This window comes from Dermacentor albipictus, chromosome 1, assembly GCF_038994185.2.
Source record: "Dermacentor albipictus isolate Rhodes 1998 colony chromosome 1, USDA_Dalb.pri_finalv2, whole genome shotgun sequence".
NCBI lineage: Eukaryota > Metazoa > Arthropoda > Arachnida > Ixodida > Ixodidae > Dermacentor > Dermacentor albipictus.
The window spans coordinates 324,373,442-324,394,030 of record NC_091821.1 but is presented as its reverse complement, the minus strand read 5'-3'; the positions used below and the strand labels follow the sequence as shown (position 1 = coordinate 324,394,030).

Sequence of the window (20,589 nt, the reverse complement as noted above, 5' to 3'; positions counted from 1 at the left end):
TTGACAGTGCAGGTAGTTTCCCTGACTAGCCATGGCAATGTGTTACAGGCACCAATGTATAAAAGATAAGTCAGAGGAAATCAAACCTTCATTTCGAATTCTTCCTGTTCAGCTTCCTTCATCTTGTCTTCCTCTCGCTTCTTTTTAGTGTGTTCAGGCATGACGTCATCGAGAACTTTCAGTTCTCGTTGGGTGAAGATGAAGTCCAGCAACTTCCGCACACCAATCATGACCACAAGCTGGAAGGCAGGGCAGAAACACGCCATATAAGAAGTAGCAAAACAACCAATTACTGTATTTACTCACATAATGATTGCACTTTTTTTTTGTAAAAAAAAAAATTGATGCAAATTCAGGGGTGCAATCATTACGCGGGTTAAATTTCCCGCGCAAAGAAAACTTTTTTTTTCATCCTGCATTTGCTGCGGGATGACAACAGGTCAACAAATAGGCGGCTGCTGTTGTAACAGTGCAGGACACCGAAACAAAAATGGCGGCTGGCAGAGCAAGCCGAATGTGCCAAATGCGATATTTTTTCTTCTCCCGAGTACATTATGCGCATTGAAACAGTTTCTTCCATATCAGTAATGAATAATATTGTTACTATCGGCAAATTTGCGGCAATAACGTAGCCATGACCACTTTGAGATGAGCACTTTGATATGAGATGACCACTTTGAGATGAGAAAACAGAGATGAGCATGCTTAGCTGCCAGTGACAGAAACCCATGGCGGCACGCTGTGGAAACTGCGGCATTTGTCTTCACTACTATCTTAATGCGGCATGCTTCCGCTATGGGTGGGCGAATATCTTACCTGTGTTACAAGTGTCGGCGTGTGAATAGGGTACACTTCTAACGTATCAGTGTAAATGTGGCTACTATCGTTGCCGCTCACGATTTGTTGCACGCCCATGAGTGCAGATGAGAAGAATCGAAAAGCACCTTTTTTGTTGCTGTTTACGACAAGCACTATAAAGCCTACAGATAATAAAGCGAAGGCAAATTTAGTTGTAGCTTTTTTTTCATGGAAGTGTGGAAAGTGATGAAAGGAATGAAATGGGGCATCTGCGTAAGAATGTTTGCTGCGTGCAGACCGCTTGGTATGTCTTGAAGAGTCGTTCCCGTAGCATTCGGCAGGATTCGACAAATGGTAGGCACGATCATCATTAGCTAGACTTGGTACACAACATATTGCTGTGGCTAGCATTCGGGGTGCGATCATTACACAGGAAAGGAAAAAAATCGAATTTTGATGACAAAATTCAGGGGTGCGATCATTATGCGAGTGCAATCATTATGCAAGTAAATACATCAATTAATTTATTTATTTATTTACTTATTTATTTATTTATTCACAAATACTGCAACTCATCTAAGTTTTCAATATAAAAGACAATCGAAATCACAAACTCTGCAGACACTGTTCGAAAAAAAAGACTGAAGTCGTTTGACCATGAAATGCGATGTGAGAAGGACTGCATCGGAAAGAAAACAATACAGATAAAGGTTGCAGAAAATGATAAACATTCCCCCTTCACCCTAAAGAGAACTTCACTGCAATTAAGCTCTTATTGCCGTGAAGCCGAACTGTGCAGCAGTTAAAGTTGTGATGATTCTACATAAAAAACAAAATGGTTTCTGGAGCTTTGCATTGTGCCAAAAATTGGACCAGTAGTTTTCTCTCCCGTGATATTAAAGTTGTTGTATGCTATTATTTGTGTGGATTAGACACATAACCTCCCCCCCCTCCCCACTTTCTTAAGGTGTAGTAATGATAGGTGGGGTTGATACAATGATACAGGAGAAGGCTTTACACATGAAAATATGGTACAAGAGGCACAGCAGTGTCTTAGTGAAAGCAGCTCTATGAGAAGCACAGTACAGTGCAGCAGTGCTTACCATGAGAGGGAATGCAATGGAAGATGGCTTGTACGACTTGATGAGCCAGAGGCAGACGAGACAAGTGAGCTGTATGAGCGTGAACAGGTGCACTCGCATGGTGGGAACATGCCGCAGGAACATGTAGTCGGGCTGGTACTTTTGTGGCATGAACATGATCAGTATGCGGTCGAAGAACTGCACGAAATAGTTGCATGCACATACATAAGTGGCAGGCACCACACAGGTCACGTGTACGCATTTACTATGTTCCTAAATTTGGATAAATTAAAGTGTGCTTAAGTTCAACAAAGTGAGCAGTGTCTATGCTTTTGAAGTGTTACGGCTGTTGCCATGACCTTCCATTACACACCAACAAGTAACTTCATTTCACTGTGAACTTCCATCCTTTGATGCTATAAGCCTGGCAATTTCCTATTAGTAATGCTTATGCATGCATAACTTATCTTAAGTAAAGTCAACATGTGTCACCCAGTAATGAAAAATAAATTCACTTTAAAATTATACAGTTACTGTTGTGTAACAAAAGTAAAGTCGGCCTCCGTTAATTCGATCCTGATGGGAACAAACAGCAGAAAAAAATGCCAAAACACAGCGTTCACTTGACAGTAGTTGCTTTTAAAGTCAGCTTCGCCACAGTACATATGTGGTGAAACATACGAAACGGAGAAAGATGTTACTGTTATGGGACATAGCATGTGTTTAGTTACACACGCAGATGCGCCATCTCCGGTCACAATACGAGCACCGAGACGCCTAATGAGTTTACCGGCAGGCATTCAGAGTTTTAGAAAGACACCCGCTCTTTTGTTGGCTTTAAATGTACCCTCACTTTCAGAGCTTTCTCAACTTGCTGCACCCATTTTCGCTAGATTACCCATAACACAGTTTCCTTTTCTCCGCTTCTCGGTGCACGGTATAATGCTCGGTATAATGAAGGAACGCTTACTAGGCCTCGTTAACGGTCTCATATACAAGATACGTATGGCGGGCAAAAAGAGGGCGCAAACAGCGACAGCGACGTCAGAAACAGATCTGAATGAATGGTTGCCAAAGTGCTTATTAAACGTCTGTCGAGGTGCTCATACTGTGACCAGAGACAGCGCGTGCACGCCTGTATAATTAAGAAGCGCGTATTGTGGCCCGTGACAATAACCAGTTTCCATTTTTTTTGTATGCTTCACCACATAACACCGGTGTACTGTGGCGAAGCTGACCAGTCTGGTCCGTATTATGATATTGAAATAACGGAGGTTTGGGCCCATCGAAATGTGTGGGCACTGACCAGTACCTTCGGTCAAGATCGAACTAACCGAAAAAATCGAATCAACTGGAGTCAAATTAACGAAACTTTACTGCACACCCAAAGGAACACTGCTAACAATTATGTTAAAAAAGCAAAAAGTATCTTCTAGTGCTATCACCGAACATTCAGTGTTAAAAAGACATGATATCAACCGGGGTAGGGCCCGTGTGCTAGCCACTGAAAGAAATCTAATCTCGCATCTTCATCTAAAGTCATTACTAATCCAGATGACTGATGCCATGCTGAATTGCAATGACAGCAGCCTTCTTTCCATTTGCCCTTTGCCTGTGCTATCTATTCATACATGCATAATCAACTCCGATTTCCTTTGCTTTCATTGTGAACAAGGCTCTCGTATGAGAGCTGAAAGGTCTTTTTTTTTTATTCATTTATGTTAGTGATCGGTGTCGGATTTTTCTTTTGAATGAACATACATCCCCGCTCGTGTTGTGTCCTTTCTTTTGTCCTTCGTCCGGGTCGCGCTGCCCACCCACAAGAACATGTTCAATCACCAACTCGCCCAGCTTGCCGTCTTAATACATCCCACAAAATGCCACATTTTTAAAGTGCATAGTAGCTAGCAGAGAATCATTAGCCATTAACCTTATTTATAACTTCTTTTTTAGTGTTACATATGAGGAGAAAAATGACATTTGCACTCAACTGTCTTAAATTTCACTTTCGATCTTTGGTCCATTTGCATGCACTAAAAATTAGGCAAACTGTGAAGTAAAGTACCTGTGAGCCTTTGAGGGATGACACTCCCATGTAGAGAAAGACACCATATAATACAGCCATAGGAATACGCTGCAAAGACAGAAAATGACATCAACATTCTGCTTCAGCTACGTAATGTTGGTTGCTCAAATTTCAGCGCAACTAAGTACTCAAACTCCTGCATACACATTTTGTTCAAACATATTATTGACACCTGCAGCTTCATGAGCAACAAAATAAAATAAAATTGAGGAAAGCTTTCTGTTCTTTAAAAGCCAATAAAGCTTAAGCATAGGTGATCACTCACAACACGACATTAATGCTTCTTACTGTATGGCAACTCAGCAGCCAGTTTTAGATGAACACAAAGCCAAAAACTGAGCATTGATTACAGCTCAGATAATCTATGAATGCCTGCAAACTGGACTTTCTTTGATAAATGACTATTTGATGCCTAATACAGGCAACCTTTTGTGTAAAATTAATGCTAGGTTTTTTGCTGCAGCCAGGTACATAAAGCTTTTGCGTTAAGAGTATTTTTTTAAACCAAGGTGCATAGCCTGACAGCATTTTCAGCAGCTCCGTGTGCATGTACCAACTCAAGTGTGTGTGTGTGTGTGCAAGTACAGCAAGACAGTTAAGCATTTTAAAGCTTTCTTTGGCTCTTTCAGCCGTTTTTGTGGCTATTCAGAGGTCTGTGAAGGTCAGAAGTCCGTAAAGGTCAGTGATTGGACTCGGCAAAAAAAAACATTTGTTCATTCCTTCACTTTCTCTTGTTTTCTTTCTCACACTCACTCTCGCTCTGTTTCATTATTTTGTATGTTCGCCCGTTTCTTTTGTTTGTTTATTCATTCAAGCTATTCACTTACACTGACAAACATTGTCGATGGTTTCTGCACAATTTTTTTTTTACCAAATTCGTGGCCTCACACTTCTGACAGCATAGGTGTGCTTAAGTTACTAAATACATGACTATAGCTTGCCATTACAAAGGAGATAAATGCATACCTTGAGAACAGGAGTGAAGAATACTGAGAGGCCCACCAGAAGAAAGATAAACACCTGGGTCAGCCTTTGCTCTCTGCAATGAGGATAAAAATATACACGGTTTTTATCCTTTATTATCAAAAAAGAAGAAAAAAAGATTCCCAGTACGTCACATTACAGCTCTGAAAGCTGAAATTACTCCACTCAAAACTGCTGACAGGAGAATGGTAGCTAGACTTTTTGGCAGCTAGACTTTCTCTCCAGCACCTTCCTGAGGAAGGTTGACCATAATTCTGCCGCAAAAAGAAGAGAAAGTACAAAAGGAGCAGTAGACAAGGCATTGGCTATCAGTGCCAATCCAGCTAAGAGGAAATGCTGTGTTGAAGGGGAAAGGGCAAAATAAATAGTGTGCATATATACCTTTATTATTATTAATCCTATTTTTTTAATTTGTCTGCAAATGTTTCCACTGAGGGACATCATACTCCCTCACTCCAATGTGTTCTCAGTTTTGAAGAAAATATGTTTTAGGGCCTCTTTAATTAAGAAAGCAGATTAGCTTGAGCATAAAGCTGAATTCAAACTAAAGGCTTTGCCATCGTGAAGACAAAACATATTCACCATTCCTAAGCACGAATAAACATTTCTTTGTGCATTCCTTCCTGCTATGCTGTGCAGAAATTTAAAAAAAAAGGAATCAGCAGACAATGTGGACATAGATATAGCTTTATTATTGCATCAATTAGGCGAAAGAACAACAACATGAAACAATTAATGGTAGCTCTCACATTGAGGAAGAATAATTTTTGTTTGCCGATCTCTTTTAACCCTTGTCCTGCGTCATGCTATGGCACATGCTGCAGAATATCAATTGTCACAGTTCCTTTTAAATTCGAACCCCCGTCCCCCCTTTTTCAGTGGATTCTAGCCGAGTAAACTGGGCCGACACCGGAGGCAGTGTAATCAAAGCCACAGCACCCATACATCTCATAGCATTAACCAACATAGCTAACCAATAAATGTGCCCAGCAAAGCATCTCAGCATGTCTACTGAGAAGCTGTTGATATATATTAATGATCATTCTCCGATGAGTTCTGCCTAATTTTTTTCCATTACTCTTCTGCTTTCCACTGTCGCATATGGCAAGTAAGCATGCAATGACGTGCACATGCCAATCGCGCTAGGTAGTAGCTCACAATGAAAAGAATGTGTGGCCCTGTGCTTAAGGCAGTGTAGTGAGAGGCTAGCAGAATGAATTGGGAAATTAATCCTAACAAACACTGGTTACACGCTTATTTATGAGCAATGTGCAAAATCCATCTCACCTTACACCCAGGAACTGCGGCTTCTCTCCTGGAGCTGACGATTCTGATTCCATTCGCAGAGAGTTAACGTGAGTCATGGCTAGCACTGTAGCTGCGACGAACCAGGGCAGCCCAAGAACAGAGCAGATGGCAATCAGGACGCTCAACACCAAGAGGTCGAGATGGTAGCCGCAACCTTTCTGTTGGGGGCAGAATACAATGGGGGCACCCAAGAGGCACAGTGTTACTTGTAATGTCAAAATTGTAAACAAAAATTAGTCAGTGCACAAGCTTCTCTATGCCTGCTTGCTATAAGAAGGCTTCACATCACTGCTTTAATAGTGCTTAAACGCCGATGCTATAGATTACAATACGATTGCGCAAACATTTACCTAAATTCGCTTAAAGGGGCATTAAAGGCAAGTATTAAGTCAAGCTAAAGTGATAGATAAGTGCTCGAGAATCTCTAGGCATCAACATTATCAAGAACAGAGCCTTAATAATTAAGAAATTGAGGTAAATGCAGGACATGACTAGAGACTCCACCGGAAAATTACAGTACTTGCCCGATGACAAAAGCACTCCTCAGTTAAATTCTGTCACTAGTACTCAACAACTCATCGCACAAAACATCCTTGTATTGTATTATAAGACGAAATAAAATGCTACTTGTCCGTTCTATTTTATTTTTAGACAAAAGAACTCATCGAAATTGCCCTTGACAACGACGTGGGCGGTCGACAGGTTTCGTTTTCGCTCGACTCCGTGCCGCCCATGCTTTCGCATTTCAGTAGTTATCGCATAGTACTGCGCTGGTTTTGCTGGCTCGCGAAACTTGCACAAAATGCAAATAGCAGAGAATTCAACTTCCATGTGATGTCTAAAGTTGCCCGAACAGTTTACGCCACTTGACCAAAAAGCAGCTGCAGCGGCGAATCAGCCACTCTGACTTTATCTGTCTTGGCTCGGTACTACTGTCTGTCGGGTGCCGTTTTGCTCACCAACGGCAGCAAAGAGCGGTGACAGCGTATGCAACATCACAACTCTCCTAGTTGGGTGGCGAGAGATTTGAATTTCAAAAAACTTATGCAGACTCTTCAGATGCAATTTTCACGTAAACTAAGTCCTTTTCTTTTTGCACGAAACAAGCATTGCGAGGTTTCTGGAATGGTATTTAAACAGTCCACGTCGACTTAGTAAGTATTAGCCTTTAGTGTCCCTTTAAAGAGGCATTAAAATGAACATTCCAGCTTTCATGAACTCTTCTACTTGAAATTATTTAAATGCCACAGCTAATCTTGATAATCTTGTGGAACATTGTAGAATTCACGAAGATGTGCCAGATTATTTATTACAAGCTTTTTTTACTGAGTGACTCCGAGTTCAGTTTCCAGAAGTCCCGTCTCTACAACATATCACAAACAATGAGTAGCATGTACATGAACGTAGCAGCAGGCCTGATGTTGATCATGAAACTTTTATGAATGGACCAATGACTTGTTGCTGATCTCTAAGCCAAGACAGTTGCATTGTCATGTCCCATGCATGTCACGACAGGCAACTTGGCAAATAACACAACAGTGCTGCACCTGCTTTGTTATGTTTGACAATCTAGTAAAATGAATTGGGGTTTAAAAAACAGCTGTCATTAGTATTAAGTGCCTGTGCACTAATAATTGATTTAATTTCATTTGCTCTATTCTAAAGAATAGAATGAAATGATCCTCTATATACACCTCCTAAATCATGACTTGCTCAATTACAGGTGTTCCAGCATGGCTTTGTTGACCTTTCTGCTTTTTGTGCATGCCTCTCGTGGTCTTTACCTTCCTAATTAAATATATTTTCTTTTTCTTGGGAGATGCAAATATATCCTGCCTGGTTTACTTAATTTGCCATAAAACAAGCGGTTACTTATTGAAGAATGTGCGGTTCAAGATTTTTTTACATGCTTCAGGGCATATAACATATCCTTTCAGTGTCAATGGCAATTACTTGAAGTACGCAGAGCCAGCATCTGGACATTTAGTGACATCTTGTCTCCCATATACCATATCTTGTGCAAAATGTAACTTTGATAGAAAAGAACTTCATGCCCATCTCTTGTCACAACAAATTGAATTAGGCACACATTTCCATGCCCCAAGGCTGCAAAGACCTTACTTACAAATTTTTGTCAATTTATAGATCGCAGACAAGATGTGTATTAAACTCGATGAGTGCCAAAATCTAAAGTATATCAAATTTTTATCCTAGTATTGAAAGTCAAAACAACGCTGCCAGTAGCAAAGTACTTCTGCCGCATTTTGCACAAGCCATAATGCTGTACACCAGCAGCACAGCACCACTTGCGCCTTAAGGCAGGGGGTGCTTGTAAATCAGGATGAAGCCACAAGTGGCAATGATAAATGTGCACCTTGCTGATGTTTAAGGAAGCAAAAGCCTAGACCTAAATGAAAGCTGCGATGAAGCATTATGACAGACCTTCAACTTGTTTTCCTTGCGGTTGATGATGACAGCTGTGATCTGTTGGTCCATGAAGATGAGGATGGTCGCCAGCATTGCAGGAGCTATGGCGGCTAAGATCGTCCACCAGGGATTGCGACCCAGCACCGGAATTAGCCAGCCACGGCCCTCCCAGGTTGGCTACGAGTGTGAATGGTTTGTTACTTGTGCACCGAGCATAATGGGTGATGCATAGAAAATAAATTATATTTGCGTAGATACAGTGTGCTTTACTTTTAATGCAATTAGCATTCTTCGGGTACTTCGTGCACTTTTCAGGGGCTGTCTCTATCTGACCGTCTGCCTGCACCTATCTCTAACCATATTGCCGCCAACTTGGTCACTGGGTAGTATGTGGTCCAATGGTTAGAGCACTGAAATGCTGTGATGAAGGAACTGAGCATGAAAACCAATTGGGCCAACTTGGGTCATGGGTATGTGACACTGCTTGAGCCGCTCATCAGTTAAACCATTCCAAGCCAACTTGTGTTACTGCCACTGCTTATGTGCCACTTTTCAATGAACCTCATTCACTCTGACTTAAATCACTGGTTATGTGAAACTAGGTATGCGCCACTTCATTCAATAAAATTCTTTGATGTTGGTTTTGGTCACTAGGTATGCACTGCTCTTTGATGAACCTTTTTGATGCCAAGTTGAGTCACTGGGTGTGTGCCATTGAGCATGTGCCGCTCTTCAACGAATGTCTTTGACGCCAAATTGTGCAACTATATGCCACTTAGTATGAGCCACTCTTCAGAGGTGAAAAAAAATCATAAAATTTATTCGCTGCTCGGTGGAATCAAACCTGCGTCACATGTACTCGGACAACTTGTCTGAATGTATATTCACACAACTGTCGCATGCAGACTTCGCAGTGGCACTGCTGAATGGCGCAGCGTGTCATGACCGAAGCACAAGAGAGGAGTCCAGCTGCACACACACCTCATATGTGACACACCTCTGCGATGGCAGTAAGGTCTGACACTACATTGCTAATCGCATTAAGTTTGACATTCATCGTGAGATGAGTTCTGCTGAAATTTTATTGCGATAAAATTATATGGACACTCCAGGCACATTTCTGTTGTCGCCGTTACCATGAGGTTCCACATAAAGTTCAAGGGAGGTAAAATCGTCGCCGCACGCCGTGTGCTGTATGTGCGAGTGAAAGCGTGCAAAGGTGGTGACTCAACCTCGTGCATGCAAAGGAGGGAAGCGGAGAGCAAGCGTGCCATATTTCATCATGCGCATGCCTCTGGAGGGAGAGGAGGGAGGGGTTCTACTCCAGCAGCAGCTGTGTAGCCACACACACTCGCCCGGGCTGCACTATGTTGAAAGCCAGCTGTGACGGGAACAGAGTCCACCTTGCACTGTGTTTTCGTGGCTTAGCTCATGTTGAAGCAAGAGGCAGCATGAAGATCAATTCACTCACTGCTGCTACTGCGCTTCGTCACTCCAGCATTCTGACAGCAAGTTTTCACGGTCACCGAGTGAGATGTGTTCATGTTTGCTTGTGCACATGCTTGTTCACATGCCTCACGTGCTTGTGCACATGCTTGTTCATTTACTTAGTATGCCTATGTTTAGAAGTTTATGCGGCTGATATAACTACTGTCCTTACTTTGTGTAGCAGGCCACTAATTTGCTATCACAATCGATGCTTTGCCTTTTGGGAAAAACTGCAAAATTTTTTTTTCCTGGTCATCTCAACAAAAGAGCGTTTCATGCTACATTTTTGTTCATGATACACTGGACGATGCCTTTGGGTCTCTGCAGTGTAGCCGTGTGAGACTCTAGCACAGATGTTGGCATTGTGCAATCAGACATGCATCACGTTTGACATGTGCACTCTCCAAACTGTGACTAGTGCAAAGTGCCCGAAACAGCTGGATCACACACTTCGTTGTTTGCCTCTAGCACACACATAAATAGCAGGCAAAGGCTACTTCATTAGCTCTATGTGTCACTAGCTTTCCATTTGTAGCTGTAAAAAAGCTTTCAAGACAGATTTTTACACATCGAAGCAGTACAGTTTATTCTCATCATCAACCTCATATGACTCTTACAGCTCACCTAATCCCATCTGTGCAGAGCAGCAGATTAGAGCAGCTTTACTCAAGCAAACCATCGTACCACCTGAATGAATTCTTTCTCTTTTGTGTCCAGTGCACTGTGTTCTGCCACTAAGCACCTCAGCAATCGAAGAAAGCCATCCAGTATTTGTCAGGTAGGCTTCCCCACATGTATAATGTGCAAACTAGCACAGCACTGTACAAAGGATGTCACAGGTTAAAAATGGCAATTTGACATGGCAAGCTGTAAATATAACTTTTTCTTTTTTTAAGACCTCTGTCACATAGGGCCGTGTTATGTTCACATGAATTCGGCATATGCTTATGGAAAGCAGTTTTTCTAAATGAACTCCTTCAGACTCATTAAACTTACCTCAAACTTTTCAGGCACCTCCAGTTTAGGAGTGTCCAAGCCAAGAAGCATGTCTGCTACACTCATGAGTGTGATGGCAATAACCACGGAAAAATCGCTCACCAGTGCTCGCACCTGTGAAACAAAATGCGCAACATCCCATAAATGTGAAGCCAGAAACTGCAGCACTAATAGCAATTAGCTCTCTACTAATAAAAAAATTTTGCAGATCCCGTGTGCTGTAAATATCAATGCTAAGTGAAACATTCTGATGGTAGCTGTCTATCCAGCACTCTTTAGGATTCTGCTAAGTGCGACCAGATGAATGAACATGCCCGTGTAAGGTGAGCAATTGTGTGTGTGACACAAGCATGTATGTGATGACAGCAGCAAAATGACAATGACAATATGATGTGAACAGCAATGGCATAACTTTTCATTTATTGTACTCTGGCAAAGAAACATTACAACCTTTTTATTTATGCTCTGGGCTGATCCCAAAGTCAAAACAGGAGTAAAGGATAGGGAGAGATGGTAGGAGAGGGGACGGTAGTAAGTAGTTGAAGACTACTTACTACAGTCAGCTTTTGTTAATTTGAACCTTATGGGACCGATGAAATTGATCGAATTATCTGGTGGGACGAAATGAACAAGATACAGAAAAAGCCGCCCGAATGCGCCACCTTATTCATTTGGCAGTAGGTTTTTCCTGATTCTGACAAACGCCGAATCAAATGCCTGCCTGCTTTTTATGTGTCCAAAGCAGTAAACTAACATAGAAGTCACATTAAAGCTCCCAAACAAAGTAGAAATTTAATGCGTACACAGTTTTCTTGCAAAAAGAATTAAGGGTCTAATATGTGTTGCACAATGGTGGCCGGTTTCCTACAGTCAGTTTCACCGCAGTGCAGCAGTTTTATGCGGTAAATATGAACACTGCAAATGAAGTTTTGTTTTTGCATCCACTTGCACCGTGCAGTTGATTTTTGGCCAAATTTTCATGGTAAAGAAAGGGGCACACATTAGAATTTGGTAAATACCATGACGAAACATTGTGAGCTACTGTTATTGTTTGAAAATCATCCCAGGGTAAGCTGCAAATGAGGGTTTTTGACGGGAGACATTTTTGACCTGTGTTAAACACATCCAAAGTCCCCTAAGCTTCATCGGGACATGCTGCCACAAAAGGGGTGGCTACTGGCATCACCACAGGTGTCAGGCATGTGCATGCTGGCTGGTAAGTTAAAATTATTAAGCAAAACCCAACTTTAGGATTGAAATAAATGTCTGGGCCCATAGAAATGCATGAGCGCCAACTGGGACCTTTCGTTAGGATTGAATTAAATGAAAGATTGAATGAATTAACCGGAGTCAAATTAGCGAAATACTACTGCATACAGTTACACCTATACAGTCTGTAACTAAGTCAACATTTACCTTTGTTTGCATGTAGTGTCACACCACAGGTATATTTGTTGCATGGTCCTGCATGCCATTACTATGGGCACTGTTTGTAGAGCACCTGAGTGCAAGTCCTGTTTGCTCTAAACATTCAATTTAAGTTTTGCAAGCTGCTTCCTGCAGGCACAAAGGGCCACGTGGCCAAAGGAGTGCCTCAGCGTTGTTGGCCAGCAGCCTGTGCATGCAGAAGCAGTTCTAGAGTTCCTCTCGTGGCACCATGAATGTAATTGGCCACAAAAGCAAGTGTTCAAAGGTAAATGGAGCAGGTAAATTAATAAACACAAGTACCGCAGGAGCTTAACATGTTAACAACTGCCCTTGCGACGATGCAAACCAAAACAAGAAGCAGGAGAGTCTCACATAGGTGGGGAAGTAGCTGGTGGTTCTGAAGTCCTTGAGGAAGACGGCCAGTGCAAATGTGGTGATGAACAGCAGCACTGAGAACAGAAACACGTCCGCATAGTACTGACAGCCCAGACCCTGCAGAGTGCCTCCGACCTCCTTGCAGGCATGCTTGCTCAACACGGTCCAGTTATAAGTCGAATTGTACAAGTCCGTTCCATTTGGCGGCTCACAGTAGCAGTCAACACGCACGTCAATATCCAGGTTCATTGGGTAATGGTGGCCAATCTTCAACACCTGCACAGATGACAACCAAAAACCAATGTCAGTACGCACACTATTAGAATACATATCGCCCTTTAGAGAAGTCCACTACCCACCACCGTCGCTTAGCGGCTATGGTGTTGCGCCGCTAGGCACGAGGTCGTGGGATCAAATCCCAGCTGCAGCGGCCGCATTTGGTGGAGGCGAAATGCAAAAACACCTGTGTGCCATGCATTGGGGGCACATTAAAGACCCCCTGGTGGTCAAAATTAATCCGGAGTCCCCTACTATGGCATGCCTCATAATTAAGTCGTGGTTTTGACACATTAAGCCCCAGAATTCAATTAAATTAAATTTTAAGAAGTCCACTGAAATAAAAGTTAAAAGCAGGCATTTTATCTACAGATAAGTAGGACTGCAAAATGCGGTTTTTGAGACCGAATCGAATAATGCTAATTGAATAGTGCCAGAAGCAAATAAAATTGAATAGGAATCAGATGTCAAAACTGAATCGAATACCAAATATGTTTCTAATAGTTTGAAAATAATGTACAGCCTCCATACTATTAATATCAAACAATTTTCACATCCTAGTATTCACAACGTTAGAAAAGATTTGTCACTGCACATTATAATGTGCAGTGACAAACTTTTATAAATAAATATTTTAAATAAAGTTTAAAAATAAAATTTTTAAATGGAGCATGCTACATATACGTAGCATGCTTTATTAAAAGCACAAAGGGAGAACTAAGAACAATTGCTTAGCAGTTTGCCCGCAAACTCAGGTCTCTCCGGAGCATACGTGATCATGCATTATCACATAAAGTTTAGAAAGGTAGCCTTGTTGGCCAAATTAATAACTGTGTCTGCCTTCACGACCAAATGGCAGAACGAAAAGATCTGCAATGGCAAACCGAAAGAAATGTGCTTTTTCTTTAATTAGAATGGCCGTGGCAAACTACTGTATAAAGTATGTTTTAATGAAACATACTCATATTTAATCAAATAAGAGGACACAGGTGCTGTATTTACATATTGTATGAAACAATACCCACTGCCAAAAGGCATGTCTAAATATTTCATTGCAAGTGACGTTGTTTAGCCAGAAAAGTCTGGCTGTCTGAACGACGTAGCGTGCTGTTGACTGTTATGTCCACTGGGATAAACGTTATCGCATTTCTTTGTCAATTTCATGCTCGAGTGCGCACAGTCGACAACGTAAAGCATTTGAAAACTATTTGAAAAATATTCAGCTTTTCAAATAGTGACTGTTCGATTTGAGGGCCTAATTGATTAATGCTTCCGAACACTGAATCAAATAGGCCAATATTCAATTCAATATTCATATGTTTTGAATGTTTGCACCGCCTTAGACATAAGCATTTTATAAACAAATATCCTACATAGCCACTCCTATTTCATAGCTCCCATGCTGATTGCCACAGAATAACTTTACCAACTTATATGAGCACATATACCTAAACATGCACTCCTATTATTCTAGCAACAGCAGTTGAGAGCTCCAAACTTGTTGTGATCTGTCTGTACATCCGCCAGGTCTTTCCAATCATGTGACAGTTCCCTCATTACAAAGAGCCAAACTCACAATCACCCTACTTCCTTAACCATATACCGCATTTGCTCACATAATGATCGCACCCCTGAATTTTGTCGTCAAAATTCAATGTTTTTTAATTTCCCGAGTAATGATCGCACCCCAAACTTGCCACAGCAATATGTCGCATGCCAAGTCTAGCTAATAATGATCACGCTTGCCATATTTCAAATGCTACGCGAACAACTCTTCAAGACAAACCAAGCGGTCTGCATGCACCAAACATTCTTAAGCAGATGCCCCATTTCATTCCTTTCATCACTTTCCACACTTCCATGACAAAAAAAAGCTAAAACCAAACTTGCCTGCATTATGTGTAGGCTTCATAATGGTTGTGGTCAACAACAACAACAAAAAAGGCGCCTTTTGATTCTTCTCGTCTGCACTCGTAGGCACGCAACAAATCGCGAGCGGCAACGATAGTAACGACGTTTACACTGATACATTAGAAGTGTCCCCTATTCATATGCCGACGCTTGTAACACAGCTAGCTAAGATATTCGCCTACCGTTAGCGGAAACATGCCGTATTAGGGTAGTAGTGAAGACAAATGGCCGCAGTGTCCGCAGCATGCCTGCCATGTGTTTCTATGTCACTCGCAGCTAAGCACGGCCATCTGTTTCTGTCCCCTCAAAGTGGACATGGCTATGTTATTGCGTCAAACTTGCCGATATTAACGATATTATTCATTGCTGATACGAAAGAAACTGTTTCAATACACGTAATGTACTCACAACAACAAAAAAAAAAGATCATGTTCGGCTTGCTCCGCAAGCCGCCATTTTTGTTTTGGTGTCCCGCACTACATACAGCAGCAGCCACCTATTTGTTGACCTGTTGTCATCTCGCAGCAAATGCAGGATAAAAAAAATTTGTACTTTTCGCGGGAAATTTAACCCGCGTAATGATCGCACCCCTGAATTTGCGTCAATTTTTTTTACAAAAAAGTGCGATCATTATGCGAGTAAATACAGTAGCAAAGAGAGAGAGAGAGGAAGAATAAAAAAGGAGAAGGAGAGGTCTGGCACAATGCTCAAATCTAAATTAGGCAAAGCCTGTTTGAGCTAGTGAAGTAGCAGCAAAAGCAGGTGACATGCTCATAACTGTTAAATGTCTGCATCATGAGGAGAAAGGTAATGTATGATATACTTTTGAGGGAAAAACGAAAACGTCCATGAGATGTGTATGCACATAGAATGGCAACACATATCTAAATACTGTAGCGCCACCGTTAACATGGTGGCAATGAGGACGAACTTCGCTCGGCACGTGGTGGATAACACGCTCGGTGCCCAGCTACGTGGTTCGCAATATTAGCCGATCCCTCAGCCGTGTTCAACGAGTTCAATTTCATGGTCAGGCCAGCTTCCTCAATAAGTGCAGCCACTCATCGCATCTCAGCTGCTACAATGCATTTAAGGCTTCTGTATACCTCTTGCATCACAGTGGCACACACTCGTTCTGAGGCATTGGTCAAGAATGGCAAAGTGAATGGGCAAGTGCCAAGTGACCTTTGTTGTTCAGCAACCTCCATGCCTGACAAGACAGCAGCCAGCGACAAGTTACCTATCCAGTCACAATCTCAGTTGCACATTTGTACACTTGGCAAAAACAGCATCACCCGCAAAGTGGAGGTAAAGGGCGAATAAAATCGCACTTAAAAAGATGACATTTTCACCTGTAATGCCAAGCAGTGACAATAGTCGGCAAAATATAATGCACAGTAAGCTTTAGACTCTTTTGTGTGGTGTTTGTTGGAGTAAACAATCGCAGCTATAGATGCAAATAAGCAAGCTCTTTTTGAGAAGTGAAAGAAGTGCGAGTCTATTCATTTGTGGAAGTCACGCTTCCTGGTGCTATGATATATACAGAATCGGCTTTCTTCCTCCTCTTACCCGTCTTTAACAAAAAACAAAAAAAAAACAACCCTTTAACTTCCTACTGCTGGATTCGTTCGGTTTTATTCCAATTAAGCTTTGGGCTAATCCATTAATAGGACTCGCACTATCCTTGAATGAAAGACAACGTCAGCGCCTTACAGTAAACATGAAAAGAATCCAAGCACTAGACGAAGAAAACTAATGAAGACGAAGCATATGCGCTGGTTAATTGTCATTAAATGTAGAACAAAACTTAATTTAGGACCACCTCAACACTGGGAATGCGACTCGCTAGAATACGAAGAAGGTGCAGATGCCAGCTCTAACCAGTACACAGCTGTTGAGCGGGCGTTAGTCAATCATGGTAGCTGTTGGTGCCATCAAGCTCTCCACGATCAGTATTCTCCTCTGCTGCAACACTTGCAGAGTTGTTGAGATGTATAATCTATTAGTCGCAAGTTTAAATCCCCAAGGAACACAAATAATTTTTCTTCCTTCACAATTTTCACGCAAAGATTTTTGCGATTCCAGCAATGGCACCAGCGGACATCAAAACGACCAGGAGAGTGAGCCCATTACAGCTACCACTGTAAAAGATTAGGTTTCTTACCACCACCACTGTGGACTGAAATAGCTGAATGTACTGACCACTGTGTTAATGTGAAGCTGCCATCTTGTGTGAGGTTTTCTAAGATACATGATTCATACTCGGAGGTTTCTGGCTTCAGCGCATTATTTTGGAGGCAACAACAGGCAACTTTGAAGGCAGCAGACATTCATGTGCACTCAATTACGCTCAATTTTATAATTGCCGCATTAAACTAGCATGTTTACTTGTGTTGCCAATGGCAGTTCACACTGTTTTAATAAATCAGGCTTATTCAAACAACTTACGTTTTCAACGGCTTTGTAGATAAAGATGAGTGAAATGAGGGTTGCAAAGTTTTCTTCTGTGAAGCGTGTAATGTAGCACACTAATGCACTGGCATCAAAGGCCACGAGGAGAACTAAGATGGTTGCTGTCCATAAGCCAATCCATAGCCGTAGTGAAAGATAGTCCAGGTCATGGTCCCTGAAACAATTGAAACATCGCAGGCATTATTTCTTACTTGTTTTCAACTTGCATTTCCTAGTAATGTTATCCATGAAAACTCCTGCTAAGTTCATGGAACCAATGCTACTATTAACAAACATGTGATCTGCACTGCAATTCAAACTCAGATCCACAGAAAGCTTTTGTTTTACAAGCGAGCAATCTCTATATGTCTATCATGCATATATTTCGAAGAATGTAAATTTGTTTTCTGTGTTAAACTTTTTATTTTAAATAGTCCTTGACTGGTCAGTGTGTTGGTGCAGGTTCAGCCCTTTGAAATGGCAAAAATCCCCACATGTGCCCAATACCTGCGATACTTCAGTGGTGTCGGAAAAACACCTACTTTTAAGCCTCTCAAATTAGCACAGACACACATGTGTATGCACATGCCCACACTTGCATGCACACACAAACACACATAGACATCAACTTTTGAATTATGTGTGTTTCACAAGAAGTGACAGTGTGCTATCTGCTATCACTGTGTTTGTTCCTCTTCTCCCTCTTTTCGTGATAATTTGGTCACTTGTACAGAGACTTACCACATCACAAATTTAAAGAGGCTCTAAGTTAGTGCATGTACAAGATGCTCCTATCTTATTTGCACCTGCCTGGCACTTTTGATCATGATTAACAATAGCATGGAAAACTGCAAGGAGGGAGCAGATTCATGAAAGAATAGGCTGCCATCCACATGGCGTTGGCTTTTCCTTTCAAACTTCTAGCCATAATCCCAGTAGGTTACGCTACAACTACACAAACAATTAAATTAAATAATGGGGTCTTACATCCTAAACCACAATCTGATTATGAGGCATGCGATAGTGAGGGACTCCAGAAATTTGTACCACCTGGAGTTCTTTAACGTACACCTAAATCTAAGTACAAGGGTGTTTACGCATTTCGCCACCATCGAAATGCGGCCGCCATGGCCGGGATTCGATCTTGCGACCTTCTGCTAAGCAGCCCAACACCACAGCCACTAAGCAACTGTGGCGGGTTACAACTACACTGTGAACATTTAATGGCAGTTAAAATGAGTATAAAACACATAGGAAATAAGGCAGCATGACAACTCACTTGCAGAAGTCATATAGAATTGTCTCAAATACTAGCACAGGTCCAGTGCTACCCAGGATAGTCAGTGGCTGACCACTGAATAGGCCATAGAGGATTCCACATACAGCTCCAGACATCAAGCTCTCCATGGCTGCCTGCAAGCACACAATGGTGGAGGGTTCATTTGGTCACTTGCTATACAGGACCTGCCAGGCACTGCACACAACTAAGAAAAACAAATTCTCAAATACACACAGAGCATATTAGTATTTGAATACAAGTGCCAATCATAGCATTCTGGTTCTCATTAACAGCATGTCTGTCTATAACAATAAAATGAATGCACATATAAATTAATGTCATTAGTTACTTGACTCCCATCAGAAATTCCCCTACAGCATTTTGCCAAGCTGTCCATTGCAATTTACCAATACATGTTGCAATGCACTCATAAGTAGTGCCTCTGACAAAAGAGCACATTATTGATTTGGGGATATCTGCCAACAACTCCTAATTCTTTAAAGCTAATAGCACTGAAGGTATAAAAATCTTTTGCACAAATTTTTTCTTCTTTTTCATCAAGAATGAGCTTCAAAGATGAGCTTAAACTACATTAATACTACAACTTGAAAGCACACATAAAAGTAGAAGCTAGTATAGATAGTAATACCCACAATTCTCTGCTCTGTTGCCGAGCCCAGAAGACCACCAAAAGTGATGATGGGCGTAAGGCAGGCGAAATACAAGAAGAACACGGAAGCAATAGACTGAAGGGCAATGGCATCCTTGAAGTCACTCAGGTACCATGGCGCTTTGCGTTTGATGTCGTTGATAAGGCCACCAAACAACCTGTGCAACGGAATATTTATGTTAGAGATGCGGTGGTCAATGAAAGGGACAACTGAAGTGGAAATCCTGTCAAAGAGATGAGGATATGATAGCTCCTGCAATCCTTAATGTCCCTTCCGACAGACTACAATTAAATGTTAGCATGTGTGTCCCTTGCCTACAATACCAATATTCCCCTCCATCTCTCCCAGCTGGCACATTTAGTTTTTCTTCCTCATTTAAATAAAAAAACAGATGATCGAACTCTGTTGCTTGCTTGCAAATATATATATTGCCATGGACACAAAAGTGGACATCTACAGAAGCAGAAAAAAAAAATTAATATAGCATTTATAGGGAATGTTATGAATGTTAACAAGCCAGTTTTTAAAAAGATGTATAGTAAGCTCTCTTTAACAAGATTCAAGAGACCTTGGAAATCCATCTTACAAGAATGTTAACCTAACAAAAGCACACTAATATCTATGGTAAACTAATGGAAAACTAAACACTTGGAAGATGATTCGACCTCTAGTTGACATCGATAAAAGACAATGCTTTTCTGAGCAAGTTGGGGTGAGAAAGATGTGTACGAAACATATAATTTATTCTGAGAGGCCCGCAGCATCTCAAACAACAGCGTCTGCATCTTCAACCAGAGGTGAAGCATCTCAACGACGATGTCTCAAAACACTAGCTGTCACGAGGGAAGAATGTAAGAATGCTTTCTTTATCAGTGTTACTATCGTACCACAGGTACCACTAGTATTGCACACTAGTACCATCAGTACTGACACCACCGGCAACCACTAGCACCACTGGTATGAATACCGAGAGCCCTGGTGCCACTGACACCTGATTTATCTTTGAGATTTGCATTCATTTTTAGTCTA

At 41.6% G+C, this 20,589-nt stretch overlaps 1 protein-coding gene across 12 annotated transcripts in view; it reads right to left on the bottom strand.

Moving 5' to 3' along the window:
• The window catches only part of Ndae1 (Na[+]-driven anion exchanger 1), a 248,863-nt gene that overhangs the window by 24,401 nt on the left and 203,873 nt on the right, over window positions 1-20,589 (bottom strand). For all 12 annotated transcript variants that reach the window (XM_065453181.1, XM_065453180.1, XM_065453183.2 and 9 more), the window contains 11 exons: window positions 19,543-19,717; window positions 18,890-19,023; window positions 17,608-17,785; window positions 12,970-13,248; window positions 11,170-11,283; window positions 8,701-8,862; window positions 6,238-6,416; window positions 4,933-5,005; window positions 3,946-4,014; window positions 1,902-2,078; window positions 87-239 (listed from right to left, as the gene is read on the bottom strand). In XM_065453181.1, coding sequence (XP_065309253.1) covers window positions 87-239; window positions 1,902-2,078; window positions 3,946-4,014; window positions 4,933-5,005; window positions 6,238-6,416; window positions 8,701-8,862; window positions 11,170-11,283; window positions 12,970-13,248; window positions 17,608-17,785; window positions 18,890-19,023; window positions 19,543-19,717 — 1,693 coding nt within the window. The remainder of the gene's footprint in view (window positions 1-86; window positions 240-1,901; window positions 2,079-3,945; window positions 4,015-4,932; window positions 5,006-6,237; window positions 6,417-8,700; window positions 8,863-11,169; window positions 11,284-12,969; window positions 13,249-17,607; window positions 17,786-18,889; window positions 19,024-19,542; window positions 19,718-20,589) is intronic.